Below are 19,116 nucleotides of genomic sequence, written 5' to 3'. Positions count from 1 at the left end.
AAAGTTACTATTTGAAAATGACTTTTTCTAATTAATAATGTGAATATAATTCATGCTGAAAATTTACTGGAAATCGTCAAAAACTAACCAAATAAACAACTTTACAACTATTTGTCTCTTGTGGTACTCTAACCCACAGTGCTTTTCCTTTTGGGACTTCTTGAAGCTCAAAAATTCATGAAAGGATAATAATTATCCCTCACACATACATATAAATTCAGGCTGCTTCCACACAATGTAATAAATACAGAAATGATCATTTTAGGGGCCCCTGGAGTGGCTCAGCTGGTTAAGTGTCCAACTCTTGATTTTGGCTCAGGTCATGATCTCAGTGATGAGATCGAGCCCCCACGATGGAGCTGTGTTGGGCGTGAAGCCTGCTAAAGATTCTCTCTCTCCCTGCCCTCTGCCCCTCCTCTGCTTGTGCTCTCTCAAAAAAAAAAAAAAAAAAATCATTTTAAAAGAGCTGATGGATAAGATAGATGTCCCTAAAAATGCGACGTTTCTCATCTAAGTACTTAAGTAAATAAGGCCTATTAAATGGAGCCAAGAAAGCCAATGATTGTTTATCTACTTGGTAAAAGATGAAAAATATACCAGAAGGTGTTTTTTCATAATAACAATAACAATCACAGTATAGAACAAGCAAATACGGTGCCCATCAAAATATTAAAAAGAGCTCCTTTGAGACACTTAGGAGTTTAGAAAGTGAAAAAGACTCACACATGGAGGAAATAAGTCGATGTTTCTATTGAGTTGGTGAATTCTGTTTACTGGAATTATTTCTTCATTTCCATAATCAATATATAAGACTTGTGCCTTCTTCTGCAGCATATCAACATCTCGTATTATTACTCTGTTCCAGGTCTGAAAGTGTAATAGAACGGCGCCCTGCTTCAGAACAGCGTTTCATAACCTTACACCTGAAAACCCTCAGCCAATCTACAGAACACACAAAGGAAAGGCTACTGGTCTGCTGAGGCACTTGGTAGGTTAATTTTCTAGGAATCTGGCTAAGAAACCCCTAAATTTGTCTTTTTAGGAGACTTTAATAGGCACAACTCTTCCCGGGTTATTCTAGCCCACAAGACACTAAGACACACTAATTAATGCCTCTGCTGCAGAAATAAACACCCTCCAGGACTCACAGTCTGCCAGTCTGTAACTGGCGACTGAGGAGCCTGTAAACAGAGCTGGAGGGGGCAAGGGCAGGAAGGAGGTCACCCGACACACCCGCAATACTGACCGAGGAAGAGAAAGAGGAGTGTGACCAGAGCCTCTTGTCAAGCCATCAAATGCATTATTAAAAGCTCTGGTGTCGAGTTTGTATGAGCAAAGTAAATTAAAACATCATCTTAAATCATTCATTTCGTCACGGGTTACCTGGTCAACAGTGTACTTGGCAACACAAACTTCCCCCTTAACAGGAATATAATCCTCTTCATGCACCGCATTTGCATAGGTTTCCTTTAAGCACGCGGAAAGTTGGTTCATGTATTCCGAAACTTCTGAAGAATATAACTGCACATAAAAGTCACTCGGGTGCTTGAATTCAGTAACTGTACCCTTTCAAAGACAGAAAAGGTGCAGTAGCTCACTGAGAACACAAGCAAATATGAATTTCTTAAAGTTTTATAATAAGTTTTTGAAAAGGTATTACAGTTTTTGCAATCCTTACCAATTTCATCGGTTATATTTTGTAGCTATCTTATAAACTCAAACTGAAAATAGGAAACAAGGAACAAAAAGCTATAGTTCTTTGGATGTCTGTCTATATAAATTAAACAAATACCTTTATCTCCATGGTTTTCCTGAGTTGTAGACTTCTCAAATCAGAAAACATTATTTTATCAGCACAAGTGGCTATTTCTTTAGTAAGTCCAAGAGGGTAGTGACCCTGGGTTAAAAAACAAACAAAAAAAAAAAAAAAAGAAAAAAAAAGTGAGTTATTTACATAAACACATGTTTCAGTGATACCGTGACCACTATTTGCTGGAATTGAGGCAAAAATAGCCTCTTAGGCTTCAACAAGAAAGTAGAGAAATAGTGTGTACTTTCAAGAGCCAATAAAACCCACTGTCTACAGGCAGTGTACAAAGCACTGGGATCACTTAAGAATCAGGCCATAATGATGATGATAATGTTGTGTTTATGAAATAAAAAGAGGGGCTTAGCGTTTTAAGTTTGTACTTGCTAACATTTTATAGCAATGATTATTTGAGGAAGTCAGTTTTTTTTTTTTTTTTTTTTTTTAAGTAGAAGCTAGGACCAGCTAGAGAAGGCTAAAAATTATCTGTTGACATGAGCTGGACACTGTTAGTATTTTTCAGATTATGAATGATTTAGCCCATAGAGTTATCTAAATGGAAGAGTAGTATTACAGAAAAAATGCTCCTTTGGTCACAGAGCCCTGTATTAGGATGCTGTTACACAAAGCCAGAGAACATGTGCCTGCAGGGACTACAGGAGAAGGGGCTCTCTCAAGAGTTCAATGAAGTTACACTGAGACACAGCATTTCTCAAGTCCTTTGGGGAAAAGAGCCAGGCACACACAATGCTCAAAGACCCCCAACAGTCACCCAATTGATGGTTAAGATGTACAGATTTATTCAACAAGAAATTGTTTTTAAATAAACACTGGTGCAGGGCACCTGGCAAGCTCAGCCAATAGAACACATGACTCTTGATCTCAGGGTCATGGGTTCAAGCCCCTTGGTGCCTCACTGTGAGTAGAGATCACTTAGAAATAAACACTGGTGAAATGTAGAAATAAGGGGTAAGTATTTTATTTAGGTTAAGTCCTCTTAATTCAATAAAAGTCATTCAAAGTTTACTCTAAAGGCAAAAGGTTTATCATACCTCATTTTTCACTTCCATGTTCTTAGTTTCAAAAGGTGATTTACTATCTTCACGTTTGTAGAAACTGAAATAAAGCAGCTGATTATAATACTTCTAGTACAGAGCCAATTAAGAGTACGGGCCACAACGATGTTAAATGCTCAATCAATAGAATCCAAAAAGGGAAAAACAGCTTCTTCCAGAGAGAATCACAGTAGTAACAAAGTAAAACAGTCCAAGGCTGGCTATGAAATGGTTTACCCTGTACGTGGGCTTGCCGCCTCTTTCAAAGCCACCTAATTAAAAGGGATATATACAGCCACGATCTCCCAAGTCCCAGCTTCCCTATCTGCAAAATGGAGATAATCCTCACACGACCTCAACAGTTTTGAGGATCAAATGAGGTCATAGATGGAAACTGCTTTGCAAACTGGTAAATACCATGCCAGTAGGATTTTTGTATTTTAAAATCACAATTCGAGAGACATTGTGAGAGCTCTACCTCATCAAAATTCAGGAAAGAATACATGATTACATAAAAGTAAGGCATTCTAAAGCTTTCATCATTACAAACACAAACTCACTTTAAGTTCTAACTGAATACGTACCATCTAATAAAATTATATTCATGAAAACTCAGTCCTAAGTCTGTAGAGCTGTTCATTTCAGATTTGCTTTTATGTTTATGTTATACTTCAATAAAAAGTAACTTCTACCTAGTTATTGCCTGCTTACCTCATTTGATCGTTACACTATCAAAACAAAAAAACCACCTTACTTTTAATGAATAAGAAAATCGCGCTTACTTGTACTGAACGGGTTTGCACACGATGCTGTGTGCTGACCAGTCCCTTCTCTGGCATGCTGTGGAGCAGTAGTACGTCTGCTTACACTGTGAGCACCTCAGCGACCCTATAGAACACACCCCACAACCACATCGCCAGTGTTTATTCCAAGTATTTGTTGCTGGAAGCAAGACATTTTCAAAGACCAGACATATCAAACACATTCTATTAATCACATCAAGATCACCTGAGGGGCAGGGCACCCGGGTGGCTCAGCCGGTTAGGTGTCCGACCTCGGCTCATGTCATGATCTCCCAGTTCGTGAATTTGAGCCCTGTGTCGGGCTCTGTGCTGACAGCTCGTAGCCTGGAGCCTGCTTCTGACTCTTTCTCTTTGCCCGTCCCCCACTCGCACTCTCTCTTTTATTTTTTAAAAATTCTTTTAAAGATTACTTGAGAAGGATTATGCTGTTTATGATTAGGTGTTAAGATTAAACTTTCAAATCCCTCTCAAACTGCAAATAGGAATGCAAAGATAAATATGAGAGGCAGATAACTAACCTTCCTAAAGTAGAGCCCAGAATACATGTTTGTTTTTTTTTTAATTTTTTTTAATGTTTATTTATTTTTGAGACAGAGAGAGACAGAGCATGAACGGGGGAGGGGCAGAGAGAGGGAGACACAGAATCCGAAACAGGCTCCAGGCTCCGAGCTGTCAGCACAGAGCCCGACGCGGGGCTCGAACTCACAGACGGCAAGATCATGACCCGAGCCGAAATCGGCCGCCCAACCGACTGAGCCACCCAGGCGCCCCTAAAAAAAGCAATCAAAGGAAACAGAAAATGTGTGGCCATAAGAACATACTTGTGCAAACAGACTGACATGGCTTATTATCTTGTGCCATTAAAAAAGTACAAAACAAAAACTAATCAAGAGAATCACACCCAGAAAAACCCAGCAAGTTTTTTAGATAAAGTATTAAAAAATCCTATTAGTGGGGCACCTGGATGGTGCAGTCGGTTAAGCATCTGACTCTTGATTTTGGCTCGGGTCATCATCTCACGGTTCATGAGTTCAAGCCTCACATCAGGCTCTGTACTGACGGCACGGAGCCTGCTTGGCATTCTCTCTCCCCCTCTCTTCCCCTCCCCCATTCATGCTCATTCTCTCAAAATAAATAAACTTTAAAAAATTTTTTTAAATCCTATTAGTATACAGGCAGAAAAAAAATACGTCATCTAAAAAACCAAGACAAAGCACATTACGAAACAACAATAAAACCTGGCTGACTTCGAATGCCTCTTCTCTAAAAGAGATAGAAAAAAACACAAAGGAGCTAACTATGCAAATAGCCAGTAAGCACATGAAATACTGCTCACTGATCATGGGGGAAATGCAAGGTAAAACCACAATGAGATACCTCTATACACCCAGGAAAAGGGCCAATATTGAAAAGACTGACAACACCAAATAACAAAGATGTGGAGCAACCAGAATTCAGTACCACTAGGAACATAAAATGAAACACCTACTTTGGAAAATGGTTTGGCTGTTTCCTCTAAAGTTCAACATATACCTACCCTTTGACTTAGCAGTTGTACTCCTAGGTATGTACCCAAGAGAGATGAAAACCTATGCTTACACAAGGACTTGTGCAAAAATATGTAGACCGTTCTATTCATAACAGCCGAAGCTAAACACAAGCAATCCAGTGATATAGTCATACAAATACTACTTAACAAAAATTACAAAGAACATAGATTAATCTGAAAAATATTATTCTAAATGAAAAAAAAAGCTTTACACAGAGGAGTCAATACTGTAAGATTCCATTTATACGAAATTCACAAGCTGGAAAACTACTTTATGGTGCAAGAACAACTGTGGTTGCCTCTAGCAGTACAGAGACTGGAAGGGATGATGAGGGAACATTCTAAGAAGACAGAAATATTCTGTATCTTGATAGGGTCTGAGTCTGTGCATGTCAATATTATCACAAACAAAACTATAGAAAATAACAGGTGAAGAAGCGTCAAGAGTGCAAAGGTACAGACAAACAAGAACTTTAAGATGTTGGTAGCTGCCGAAGGTGAGATGCGTATACGGTACACACACACACACACACACACTACTGTTTACATTTAATAAATTTTAAACTTTCCATAATAAAAATATTTTTCAGGGGCACCTAGGTGGCTCAGTCGGTTGAGCGTCCAACTCTTGATTTCGGCCCAGGTCATGAAGTGATCAGTTTAGATCTAGAGCACATGAGATTGAGCCCCACACCAGGCAATGTGCTTAGCATGGAGCCTGCTTAAGATTCATTCATCCTCTTTCTGTCTCTCTCTCTCCCACTCCCCACCCCTCTCCCTTGCTCCTGCTCTCTCTCTAAAATAATATATATTGTTTTCAAATGTGTGAAAAAATAATCCAGACACCAGAGGGAAATATGCTTACCAAACAGGCCACATCGATGGCAAGTTGTTGATCGAAAAGGAGGTCCTAAGGATCTGAAGAGTGCTGAATTATTTATGGACAAGGAATTCCCAACCAACTTGTGCGTTTTTTTTGACTTTGCAGGAGGCACATTATTGCTAGGCTTCTATTAAGAGAAGAGAATAGCAATATTAAAACTTGGTAGTACTTTTTTTTTTTAATACTGTATTTGGGATTTCCTCTTCTGAGAAAGTAAGGTAGATGTACTTTTCCCTATTCCTCCCATTAAGTCCAACTAAAAAACCCTGGACGTTTATGTAAATAAACATAAGCTGACTTTGACAGAAAGCAGCAGACAGGCTAGGAAACTTGGGACCCAGAGAACAAGGCAACGAGTTTCTTGAGTTTTCCTTTTCTCTCATACACCCCAGACAGGGTGCTGGAGAAGCCAGCAACCCAGAAACGCCAAATGGTACAAACAATAAAAGCCCCAACAAAAAGTCTGCTCTCTTTAACCAAATGACCAGGAAACAGGCAGCACAGCAATACAGAAAACGTTCATCAATAACTGCTCTACCCTAAACAAACACCACGGAAAAAAGCTGTGGCCCTGTTCTAGGGTAGGGAGCTGGCACTTCATCCCTGGGGTCTCCCCATGAAGACCACATGGGGAACCTGGACTTCCACCCGGCAGGTACGAGTTCTCCCCCTCACCACCATTATTGGGGGAGTGGAAGAGAAGGCCTTGTGGACAATGAGGACTTCTCACCACCACTCAAGAGTGACGAGGGTCTCCAAACTCTCCCACCGCCTCCAACTCCCCACCCTGGCCCGCTTACTCTCTCCCCACTCTACCTGACTTCCACGTCAGTCAAGAGGCACTCATCACTCCCAGCCATGGAGGAGGTATCCCATGAGGCCCACAAGGAGTCAGGAACTCCCACCCTCACCCAGAAGGAAGGAAGAGCATCCCCTTGAGTGTCAGAGGTTGAGTAGGGAACCTGGACATCTACTCTCACCTGGCAGCACCCACCTTCCTCTGTGTCAGAGGAAGCCAGCTAAAACAAAGTTTAAATAAGATACGGCATTTCATTAACATAACGCCCCAATATGCCAGGTTCAATAGAAAATACCTTGCCATACTAAAAAACAGGAAAATCACAACAGAATGGGGAAAAAAAAAAGATGTCAACATCAAGATGACAAAGACGTCTATTTGACAAAGATTTTTTTATTTTTTTTAACGTTTAGTTATTATTGAGAGACAGAGAGAGACAGACTGTCAGCAGGCGAGGGGCAGAGAGAGAGGGAGACACAGAATCCCAAGCAGGCTCCAGGCTCCGAGCTGTCAGCACACAGCCCGATGCTGGGCTCAAACTCACAAACTACGAGATCATGACCTGAGCCGAAGTCAGATGCTTAACCAACTGAACCACCCAGGCACCCCTATTTGACAAAGATTTTATAGCAGTCATAAGTAATAAGCAATTATGAGCACACTTGAAACAAATGAAAAGAGTCTCAGCAAAGAAATGGAAAATATAAAGAAGAACCAAATGGAAGTTCTACAACTGAAGAGTAAAAGAAGAAATATTTTAAATGCAATTAGCAGAATGGAGGGGACCCAGAGGAAAGAATCCGTAAACTTGAAAACTGAACAACAGAAAATGCCTAATCTGAACATCAGAGAAAAAAACCTAGTGGAGGAAAAAAAAAAAAAAAAACTAAATTAACAGAGTCTCAAAGACCTATGGAACTATGACAAAATATTTAACATTCATGTCTTCAGAGTCACAGAAGGAGAAAGAAGGCAGAACTGAAGAAGTCCTGGGATGCCTGGGTGGCTCAGTCAGTTAAGCATCTGACTTCAGCTTAGGTCATGATCACAGTTTGTGGGTTTGAGCCCCAGGTCTGGCTCTGTGCTGACAGCTCTGGAACCTGCTTCAGATTCTGTCTCCCTCTCTCTCTGCCTGCACCCCCAACTCTCTCTCAAAAATAAACAATTAGAACTGAAGAAGTTCTCAAATTAAAAAAATGCCCCAAAGTCACATAATTTGGCAAAAGATAAAAATCAACAAAATCAAGAAGGTGAGCAAATTCCAAGCCAAATCAAAAAAATCCACACAAAGACACATCTTAAGTCAAATTCTTCAACCTAAAGACAAAAAAGCTTAGCAGAGAGAGGGAAAGCACATCTTACCTATGGGGAAAAAATAATTCAGATGAGGATAGATTTCTCATCAGATACCAGGAGAACAGAAGGAAATAGCACAACATTTCTCAAGTGCTGAAAGAAAAGAACCATTAGCTGAGAAACTTATCTAGGAAAAATATCCTGCAGAAAAGAAGAAATCAAGACATTCTTGAATGAAAGAGAACTAAGAATTTGTCACCAGCAGACCTATCCTATAAGAATGGCTGGCTAAAGGAAGTTCTCGAAACATAAAGGAAATGATAAAGGAAAGAATGCTGGAACAAAAGAGGAGGAAGAACATATTAAACAAAAATACAGTAAGTACAACAGACTTCTAGAATAGAAGCATTTGTGAAGCAAAACTAAACTGAAAACAGATCATCAGAACTTTAACATCCCTCCCTCAACAAGGAATAGAACTAGACAGATCAGTAAGAAACAGAAGAACTCAAGATCACCAACAACCAACAGATTCTGTTAGACATTTATAGATCATTCTGCCCAACCACAGCAGAATGGACATTGTTTTCAAATGCTAACAGAACGTATACTAAGACCATATACTGGGCCATAAAACAAACTTAAAAGATTTTAAGACATACAGAGGATGGTTTTCAACCAAAGTGGGCTCAAATTTGAAGTAGCAGTAACAAATAATCTGCCAATATTTGAAAATTAAACAATACACTTCTCAAGAACTCAAAGAGGAGGTCTCAAAGGAAATAAAAAATGCTGAACAAAAAAGAAAATATGACAAATCAAAATTTGTAGGACACAGTTAAAGCGTTGCCAAGAGGGAAATTTATAGCACTAAGTTCACACGTTAGAAAAGAGGAAAAGTCTTAAATCAATAATCTAAATTCCCATCTTAAGAACCTAAAAACTAAGAAAAATAATGCTCAAAGCAAACAGAAGGAAACAATACAGACAAAAACAGAAACCAATGAAATTAAAAATAAAAACTTGGGAGAAAAATCAATGAAACTAAACCTGGTTCTTTGAAAAGATCAATAAAATTGATCTCGCAAGACTGTTTGAAAACTAAACAAGACAGAAATGATCAGTATCAGGAATGAAACAATGTGTATCTTACTATAGACCATGAAGACAAATATGATAGTGAAATACTTTGAACTCTACACATATATATCTCATGATGTAGACAAAATGGACCAATTCCTCGCAAATCACAAATCACCACAATAGCACATAATTTGAATAGTCTTATAAATATTAAATAAATTGAAATAATTTTAAAACTCCTAAAAAATAAATCTTCATACTTATCTGGTTTTCACTGGCAAATACTACCAAATGTTTAAAAAATTAACACCAGTCCTATACAACCTCTTTTTCAGAAAGTTAATATTCCCTTTGCTCCCCAACCATACAGAGACAGTAAAAAAGAGAAAATTACAAACATTGCTCATAAAAACAGATATAAAAACCCTTCTCAAAATGACACCAGATGTAATTCAGCAATATATAAAAATAATTATACACCATGACAAAGTGGAGTTCATTCCAGAGATGTAAGGCTGGTTACGTTTATTTCTTTTTTGAGAGGAAGACAGACAGCACGCAAGCACACACACACACGCAGAGGAGTGGCAGAGGGGGAGAGACACAGTCTTAAGCAGGATCCATGCCCAGTGCCCAGCCCAACGCGGGGCTCAATCTCATGACCCACATCATGACCCATCATGAGATCGTGACCTGAGCCAAAATCAAGAGCCAGATGTTTAACTGAGTCACCCAAGTGCCCCAAAGAATATTTTAAAACATCAACAAAATCCACCAAATTAACAGTCTAAAGGATCAATTATCAATGAATGAAGAAAAAGCATTTAGAAAAACTCCACACCAGGGCACCTGGGTGGCTCAGTCAGTTAAGTGTCCAACTTCGGCTCAGGTCATGATCTCCTGGCTCCTGAGTTCGGGCCTACATAAGATCTCCTGTCTCCCTCCGAAGCCCTGCTTTGGATCCTCTATGTCTGTCTGTCTGTCTGTCTGTCTCACAAATAAACATTAAAAAAAAAAATAAAAACTCAACACTGATTCACGATAAAAACCATCAAAAAAGTAGAAATAGAAAATTTCATCAACTTGATAAGGCTCATCTACAAAAAGCCTACAGCTAACATTACACTTAACAGTGAAAGACTCAATGCTTTCCCACTGAGTTTGGAAATAAAGCAAGATATCCATTGTCCCCACTCTTATTCAACACAGGGTTAGAAGTTCCAGCCAGTGCAATAAAGCAAAAAAAAAAAAAAAAAAAAAAAAAAAAAAGGAAATATAAAGCACATATATTGAAAAGAAATAAAACTGTTCCTCTTTGCAGAAGATAAAATTGCCTATATAGAAAATACCAAGATATGTCTAAAAAAAAAAAAATCCCTAAAGTGACTTCAGCAAAGTCACAGGATACAAGAGAAACATGCAAAACCACATTTATATATATTAGCCATGAACATGACAACACATGGAAATAAATAAAATAGCATTTACAATCACTAAAAAAAAACACCTAGGTGTAAATATAATAACATGTGCACAGAACTTATAAGCTGAAAACTACGAAATGAAAGAAATCAAAGATCTAAGTAAAAATGAAGAGAGAGATTATATTCATGGACTGGAAGATTCAACACAACAAAGATACCCATAATCCTTAAGTTGATACACAGGTTTAATACAATTCCTATCAAAATCTCAGCAAGACTTTTTGCAGATATGGACAAGATTATCCTAGAATGTATATTGTAAGGCATATGAGCTACATACAAGCTAAAACAATCATGAAGAAAAAAAAAGCGTGGGGTGGGGGGACGCCAGAGTGGCTCAGTCGGTTAAGTGTCTGTGCAGACAGCTCAGAGCCTGGAGCCTGTTTCAGATTCTGTTTCCTCCTCTCTCTGCGCCTCCCCCGCTCGTGCTCTGTCGATTTCTCTCAAAATAAATAAACATTTAAAAAAAAAAAGTGGGAGGAATCACAGTATCCAACTTCAAGACTTACTACATAGCTCCAGTACTGTATGGTATTGTGGGAGGAATATATAGATAGGTCAATGGAAAACAAGAGAAAATCCAGAATAGACCCACACAAATATGCCCAATTAACTTTTGATAAAAGTACAAAAGCAATTCAGTGGAGGAAATACATCATTTTTAACAAACAGGGCTAGAGAAATTAGACATTAAAAAAAAAACAAAAAAAAACCTTGACCTAAGTCTCACAACTTTAACTCCAAATGGACCACAAATCTAAATGTAAAACTATAAAACTTTTTGGGAAAAAAAAATTTTTTTTTTCCTGAAGCCCAAGTAGCAAGAGTTTCTAGACTGGACACCAAAAGCATAATCCATAAAAGGAAAAATAGATCAGGACATCATTAAAATTAAAAACTTTTGCTCTGCTAAACACCCTAGTAAGAGAATGAAAAGACAAGCTACAGACTGGGAGAGAACATGTGTGAATCACAAGTTTGACAAAAGACTAGAATCTGGGATATATAAAGATCTTTCAAAACTCAGCAGTTAAAAAAATAAACAATCCATATTAGAAAATGAACAAAAGGTATGAATAAACATTTCACCAAAAAGGATATACACATGGCAAATACATACGTGAAAAGGTGTTTATCATTAGCCATTAGGGGGAGCACAAAATCACGATGAAATATCACCACATACCTATGAGAATGGGGGCGGTAAAAATACAACCACCGCCAAATTCTGGTGGTGATGCTGGATGCAGATTTTCTCAGTGCAAACATACAATGGTATAGCTATGCTAGAAAACACTTTAGTAGTTTCTTAAATATGTGATACTGTATGATCCAGAAATTATACTCCTGGGCCTTTGTCCCAGAGCAAAAATAAACAAAAACAAAAAGCTTATGTTCACATAAACCTTGCATGTGAATATTTAGAACAGTTTTAGCTGGAAGAGTCAAAAACTGGAAACAATACAGATGTACTTCAACATGTGAATGTTAAACCATGGACTACTACTCAGCAATAAAAACAGAATTATGGATACAACAGCCTAGATGAATCTCCAGAGAATTATGCTGAGTGAAAATACCCAATCCCAAGAGGTTACATACTGTAGGACTCCATTTATACAACATCCTTGAAATGACAAAACTGTGGATGTGGATTAGATTTAGTGGCTTCCGTGGATTAAGGAAGTGGTAAGGGCAAGAGCGAAATGGATAGGACCATAAAAAAAGCATGCAAGGGAATGATGGAAATGTTCTGTATCCTGACTCTATCACTGTCAATCTCCTGGTTGTCCTATTATACAAAGTTCTGCAGCAAGTTAGCAAGTTACCAAAGGGAAAAACAGGGAAACAGCTACACAGGATCTGTATTATTTCTGCATGTCAACTGCGGAGTTGCATTTACAATTGCATGGTAATCTACAATTACCTAAAAAGAAAGAATTGTTTTTAAAAGGTACTAGGTTAGGGGCGCCTGGGTGGCTCAGTCGGTTGAGCGTCCGACTTTGGCTTGGGTGATGATTTCACTGTTTGTTGAGTTAGAGCTCCGCGTCGGGCTCTGTGCTGACAGCTCAGAGCCTGGAGCCTGCTTTGGATTCTGTGTCTCCCTTTCTCTCGGCTCCTCCCCTGCTTGTACCCTGTCTCTCTCTCTCTCAAAAATAAATAAACATTAAAAAAATTATAATTAAAAAAAAACAGGTACAAGGTTAAAGAAATGGAAGCTCGACCTTGACCAATACCTGAAAACTGAATAATTCTTCATTAACACAATACAAAGTATGTTTAGAATCTTTTACCCAAACAAAAACACAAAACAGAAAAAAAAAAAAAAAAAGTCCTGACACATCACACTACTACTTACTTCTTTGGGTGGTGAATTGTTTGCAACATTTAATGGTGACACTGAGTTTCCTAGAGAGGGAAAACATAAAAGCCAAATATTACTTTGTTCCTAGAAATGTATAATACCATAATTAGATATTCAAATAATAAAATTATACCATAATAGCCTTAAAGGTACACTAAACAATCCTACTTTTTCCTAACAATAAAGGATTTGCCTGAAACTTCCTTAAATACCAATCTTCTTACTGTGAACTTTTCTCAATTCACTAAGGCAGCAGTTCTCAGACATTTTTGAACACCAGACTCATTTACACACTTAGAAATTACTGAGAACCTCAAAGAGATTTTGTTTATATGGCTCATGTCTGTCAATATTTACTAATACTAGAAATTAAGGGGCGCCTGGCTGGTTCAATCAATAAAGCATGTGACTCTTGATCTCAGGGTTGTGAGCTGAAGCCCCACACTGGGGCTTACTTAATTTAAACTTAAAGCTAACTTAATTTAAAAAAATGTTAAAAAAAAGAAATTATAATTAGAAATTTTAAACTTTTAAAATTAAAAACATTTAAACATAAATTATTACATGTAGACATGGTTGTTTTTATTTTTAAAGCAAATACATTTTCTAAAGCAAAAAAAAAAATTATGGGTAGCACTGTTTTACATTTTTGCACCCATCTTTAATGTTTGGTTTAATGATAGACTCACATCTGCTTTTGCATTCAATCCACTGTGATATGTTGCTTTGACTGAGGCATATAAAGAAAACCTGGCCTTTCACAGACACATGGTTACAAAAAGGAGAAGTATTTAACGGCCTCCTCAGATAATTATGGATATTTTCCTTTAATATCATGCCAAAACTCAAGGGGTAGGTAGTTTAAGGAGTAGCTGCAAGGTGGAATCTAAAACTTTTTCATAATGTGACACCGAAATCCACTGATTGATCTTGCACCTTGAGTGGATTTATACGTTTGCACTTTGATTCATGAATGCACATTCATTCATACATGTTTAACCTATACGTGACTTCGCAACATCACACACTGGTCATTTGGAAAAGACTGAGAAACTCTGAGTTACGCAGATCTTCCAAATGTGGACGATTTCATTTTACAATAGTGAAAAATTCACGTGTGTTAGTTAACATCCCTCTGCATCTCACGAGGACAGTCTTTATTTTTAAGTATTGAGAAGTTGTCACACAGAGTGGCAGATACAAGCTTCCTGAAATTCTCATTTTTGCTTAAAAGCTCGAATTTTATCGTTAGCAACAAAATACTGTCAGGTGTATTCCTTGAGGCGTCAGGCTCACTTTGTTCATTTTTGAGACTGCCAGATCTCTAGATCTGAATAACCAGAGTTTGTCATTCTTTTCAAGTAGAAATGATGTTCAAAGAAAAAAGCTTCCATACAGCTCAGAACTCAATCACACACACGCTCTTCATACTTCGTTATGGAGCAGAAACGGGATAATTCCCATTTTGTTACTACAAATACCTGTACGCAAGGTTCAAGATTTCGTAATAACTCTTACTTCTTTGTCAAGGACGTACTTTAGTAAAACTGGCATTTCCACCTTTGTCTGTCTTAACTACAAGTGCATAGCGATGAAAAACTCAGTGAGCACTAACCCAGGCTGGTGTCCCTACGTGGAGCTAACAAGCACCACTGGTTTACTCATCTTTGTTTTTGCACCATCAGCGTAAAGTTGGCACAACAAAGGCAGCAAATGATTTTTGAGATTCAGAAAATAGTTTTGACCTCTTGGGAAACCCCGTGCCAGAACTACATCACCATAACATTAAAAGATTGTATCTGATACACATTCATCCAGGGCCCAGCCTCCTTAAAAACCAGGTTTTTAGGACTGAGGACTAAAGGGGGGGAAAAAAAAACACCTCATGAAACAATTTAATGTATTAGCTACATTTTTGTGAGCTTTTGTATGCATACAATTTGCATCGTATTTTTTAAATATGGTCAATCTGTAGAGTTCCCATAAAAAGCCAGAGTACAGTATTTCCTTTCTACACTCCTAGTCCTTCAATTGGGGGGATGGGAGGGGCTCCTCTGGAGATAGACATTCTCTCCTCAGGAATCCTTTCTGTGATGAATCTAGTCAAAGGCAGCTACTTGGCACCTGGTTTTTCCTTCTAGATTAATATTTAAATGCAAATACTACAAGGTGGCCATTTCGTTATTCTGTTAATAGCCCATGGGTGTGTAATTACATACTTGTGATAAGCCAAAGAAACCACCAGAATCAAGAAGTATTAAACCTGTAGTTTCCACTTACCTGTTGGCAACGTTTTCCTGTCTCCTTTGGATCCAGTCACCTCTCTGCTGAGGCTATTAGAGTTTGAAGACACTGAATTGTCTTCCTGACTAGCCAAATACTGTTTGGTTTGCTCACAAAGCAAAAAATTGTTCTTTTTATTTCCATTCTCTGGACTTTTCAACCGGAAGTTAGGGTGGTTAGCATGTCCTCCAGGACTTCTTAAAGAATCACATGGTGGAAGCTTGTTTTCATTTTTCTCAAAATTAAATGGCTCTGTCATTTTATAAGTAGATGCCTCCAAATGATTTCTTGACATCATACTACGCGGCAATGCAACATTCACAGAAGTCTACGGGAAGAAGCATATTTACAAGGCAATTTTTAATTACAAAAGTAGAAGCATTGTACGCCCAGGTGATTTCTTTTTATGTAACAGGTAATGCTCCTGAATGATTCCAAAGCAGAGGTAACTGTGATATCACAGCCTGGCCTAAAGGCAAAAGAAAAAAAACAATTCGATTCTCTATCGATAAGCACAAACTCCCAAGTTTCACACAATTCAACCACAGACAAAAAACTAACAACTCAAGAGACATCAAGAATAATCTCAGGAGTTCGACACCGTTTCTTACTTTAAAAAGCTTTTGAAACGATAGAACTTTCACATTTTAAAAGAAATATTTCCAACTCAGTGCATGCAACTTAAAGGTGAAATACAATAAAGGGCATTGTTTTCATCGGGTCATTGCCTACCTTTCTAGAATCCCTCTACTGGCTCCTATTTAGATGGTATGACCTTGTATCTGCTGAGCCCAGCTCCCCAATGGCCACGCCCCTCCGTCCCCGCCTCTCTCATCCCCCAGGTTAGCTCCTTTCTTCCCAGCCATCCTTCAGTTTGCTTCAGCTGACCTCCATGCGATCTGTTTTTCTTCCCAAGGCCTCTGCTTTGATCATCTCCAGCTGCGCTTCCATAAACTGTAACTTGTATCTACTGTTTTTCAGGATTATCTGTGCATCCTTCTCTGAAAAGAAGGTAGCATATTGTTGCAACGTGCCTCTGAAAAACCTCCATCCAGACCTTATGCTGGCTTGTTGTTTTTCTCTTACTCTTAAAGAATACTAAGTGTCCTGCCCAAGGGAAGTAATAAAAGCGGACAAACAACTTTTCTTTGTGTAGTGAGTTACCACCGCTTGTCTATTGACTGCAGGCAAAACTGCCTATCGTTCCAAAACTGCTCAAAAAAAAAAAAAAAAGCCACAAAAAATTAAACTGGTATGAGTACCATCTAAATGTTGCTTAACATTGTTTTAAATAGAAGATAAAGAAATAGCAGAAAAGTCCTCCTCCTGGTGTCTTAAAATGCCTATTTCATTTCCTGCTTTAAATTAGGCCTAGCCTAATCCATGACGATAGAGAAAAAATAATGAAATAAAAAGAAACACACAGGCACACTCAAAGGTGGGGAACTCTCTGAGGACCAGATCCTGGAAAGATCCCTAACACAAGGCCTGCAGATAGGCAGTCACAGAGAAAGATCCTGCAGCTGCCAGGGAAAGCACACCTACACCGAAGAAAGTTGGACGCGGTAAGAAATACCGTGGACACTGAGTTACAAAAGAGAAGTAACTTCCAGGGGAAACTGGGTGAGGGTAGGAATAGGGAGTAATGCCACACACTCTGTACAAGAAATTTAAAGAATGTGCATTTCCCAGGGTGTGTGGGTGGCGTAGTCAGGTAAGTGTCCAACTGCTGGTTTTGGCTCAGGTCATACTCTCACGGTTCCTGAGTTCGATCCCCATATCGGGTTCCATGCTGACAGTGCAAAGCCTGTCATGAATTTAAAATTTAAATTAAATTAAATTAAATTAAATTAAATTAAATTTAAATTAAATTAAAATTTAAAATTTAAAATTTAAAATACATGAATTTAAAATTACTGAAGAAAAAAAATAAAATTACTGAAGAAAAAATCTCAGTCTAACAGAAAAAAAATTCAAGCATGGTCAGTGGAAAACATCAAATGTGACAGAACCAAATCCAAGTATCAGTGATTCAGTCTCAATTAAAAGAGAAAAAGACTTAGGGAGAAAAAAAAACCAGCTAAATGCTATGCATAAGCAGCAGAGATAAAACGAAATTATATAGCAATGTTGTAAATAATGGAACTAAAACACATGCTATGCAAACAACCAAAAAAAAAAAAAGGTGGAATACTAATATTAATAGCCGATAAAAATAGAACTCAACGTCAAAAATATCGGGAGTGCTGGGGTGCCTGGGTGGCTCAGTCGGTTGAGCAACTGACTTCGGCTCAGGTCATGATCTCAACGGTTTGTGAGTTCAAGCCCCACGCTGGGCTCTGTGCTAACAGCTCAGAGCCTGGAGCCTGCTTCAGATTCTGTGTCTCCCTCTCTCTCTGCCCCTCCTCTACTCATGCTCTGTCTCAGAAAAAAATAAACATTAAAAAAAATTTTTTTTAAATGTCACGAGTGCCTTAGACAGTTGTCAAGATACAGAAAGCAAGTGGTGATATTTTAAATACCACGATGAATACAACCAAAAGCATTCATTTTTCCAATACTGGGCATATACTGGACTAGAAAGGCCACCCCAACGAACTCCAGAAACACTAATGCCATGTTCACTCATCACAGTACACAAACCTCCATCTCAGGTTTTATTTCCCAGGGAATCAGCCTACAATAACTACATTAGAAGATGAAGGGTTCTGGGGCTTTTTGTTTAAAAGTGGTAAAATATCACAAAGAAACTGATAGCAAACATGACTCTATAAAACAAAAACTTACAAGAAATAGCAAACAGGCCAGGAAATAAAGATTAACACATAGGTGAAAAATTCAACACCAAAATTTTTAAAAATGTGATAAATAGTAAAAACATTCGGATACTGTAGCAGACACTGTGATTGACCCAAAAAGGCCATCTTCTACCTCTGATTTGTCAGCTGGCACTAGAGACAACACTGGCCATAATCAATCCTCCTGAGGAGAACTTCCCAGAAAGCTCTGTCCTTTCTTGATGAACATGGACAGGTTTGGATAGCAGGAACCTTCACCCCTTTCTTCCTATAACGCAATCAGGAAGCTTAAATAAGCAAAAGGAAGAACACACACTCTAAGGTTCGTAGAGCTGGAAAGGCAGAGCACCTGGGGTCTCTGGCGGTAACCTGGAGTCAGTATGTCAGCTCTGATCTATGCATAGACTTGCTATGGCATCAAATAAACCCATGAGTTTTCTGTTATTTGCAGCACAATTGATAGATACCAATAAAACATGTGAGCAAAAGTCATGAACAGAATGCATAAAAGATGAAGACTGGTTGATAAACATAGGGGTAAAAACATTCAACCTCATTTGTAATAAAAAACAAAAATTGAAATTAAGTAACTTATTTTCTACCCAGCATGAGCGTGATTAAAAAGGACACTCATTACTGCAGGGAATATAAAGTCATATGTTCTTACTGGGAGACAATTTGAATATACATACATACATACACATATATACATGTATGTCTCTAAGTATACATTCTTAAGATATCAATGTATTCTTAAAATTTTTTAATGTTTATTTTTGAGAGAGAGACAGAACATGGCGGGGGGGGGGGGCAGAGAGAGAGGGAGACACAGAATCCAAAGCAGGCTCCAGGCTCTGAGCTATCAGTACAGAGCCTGATGTGGGGTTCGAACTCCTGAACCGTGAGATCAT

At 38.3% G+C, this 19,116-nt stretch overlaps 1 protein-coding gene across 1 annotated transcript in view; it reads right to left on the bottom strand.

The window, feature by feature from the left end:
* The window catches only part of TDRD1 (tudor domain containing 1), a 39,674-nt gene extending 23,216 nt beyond the window's left edge, over positions 1-16,458 (bottom strand). Inside the window, 10 exon segments of the mRNA XM_047072715.1 lie at positions 724-867; positions 1,384-1,566; positions 1,793-1,897; positions 2,860-2,923; positions 3,645-3,750; positions 6,080-6,224; positions 13,119-13,168; positions 15,405-15,735; positions 16,296-16,398; positions 16,400-16,458. Coding sequence (XP_046928671.1) covers positions 724-867; positions 1,384-1,566; positions 1,793-1,897; positions 2,860-2,923; positions 3,645-3,750; positions 6,080-6,224; positions 13,119-13,168; positions 15,405-15,735; positions 16,296-16,398; positions 16,400-16,458 — 1,290 coding nt within the window.
* Between the last annotated feature and the right edge of the window lie 2,658 nt (positions 16,459-19,116).

The sequence above is a fragment of the Lynx rufus genome, unplaced genomic scaffold (assembly GCF_022079265.1).
Source record: "Lynx rufus isolate CCGP_SWC_20201006 ecotype Redwood Valley unplaced genomic scaffold, mLynRuf1.p SCAF_11, whole genome shotgun sequence".
NCBI lineage: Eukaryota > Metazoa > Chordata > Mammalia > Carnivora > Felidae > Lynx > Lynx rufus.
The sequence above is the reverse complement of the archived record's forward strand: the minus strand, read 5'-3'. Positions and strand labels throughout refer to the sequence as shown.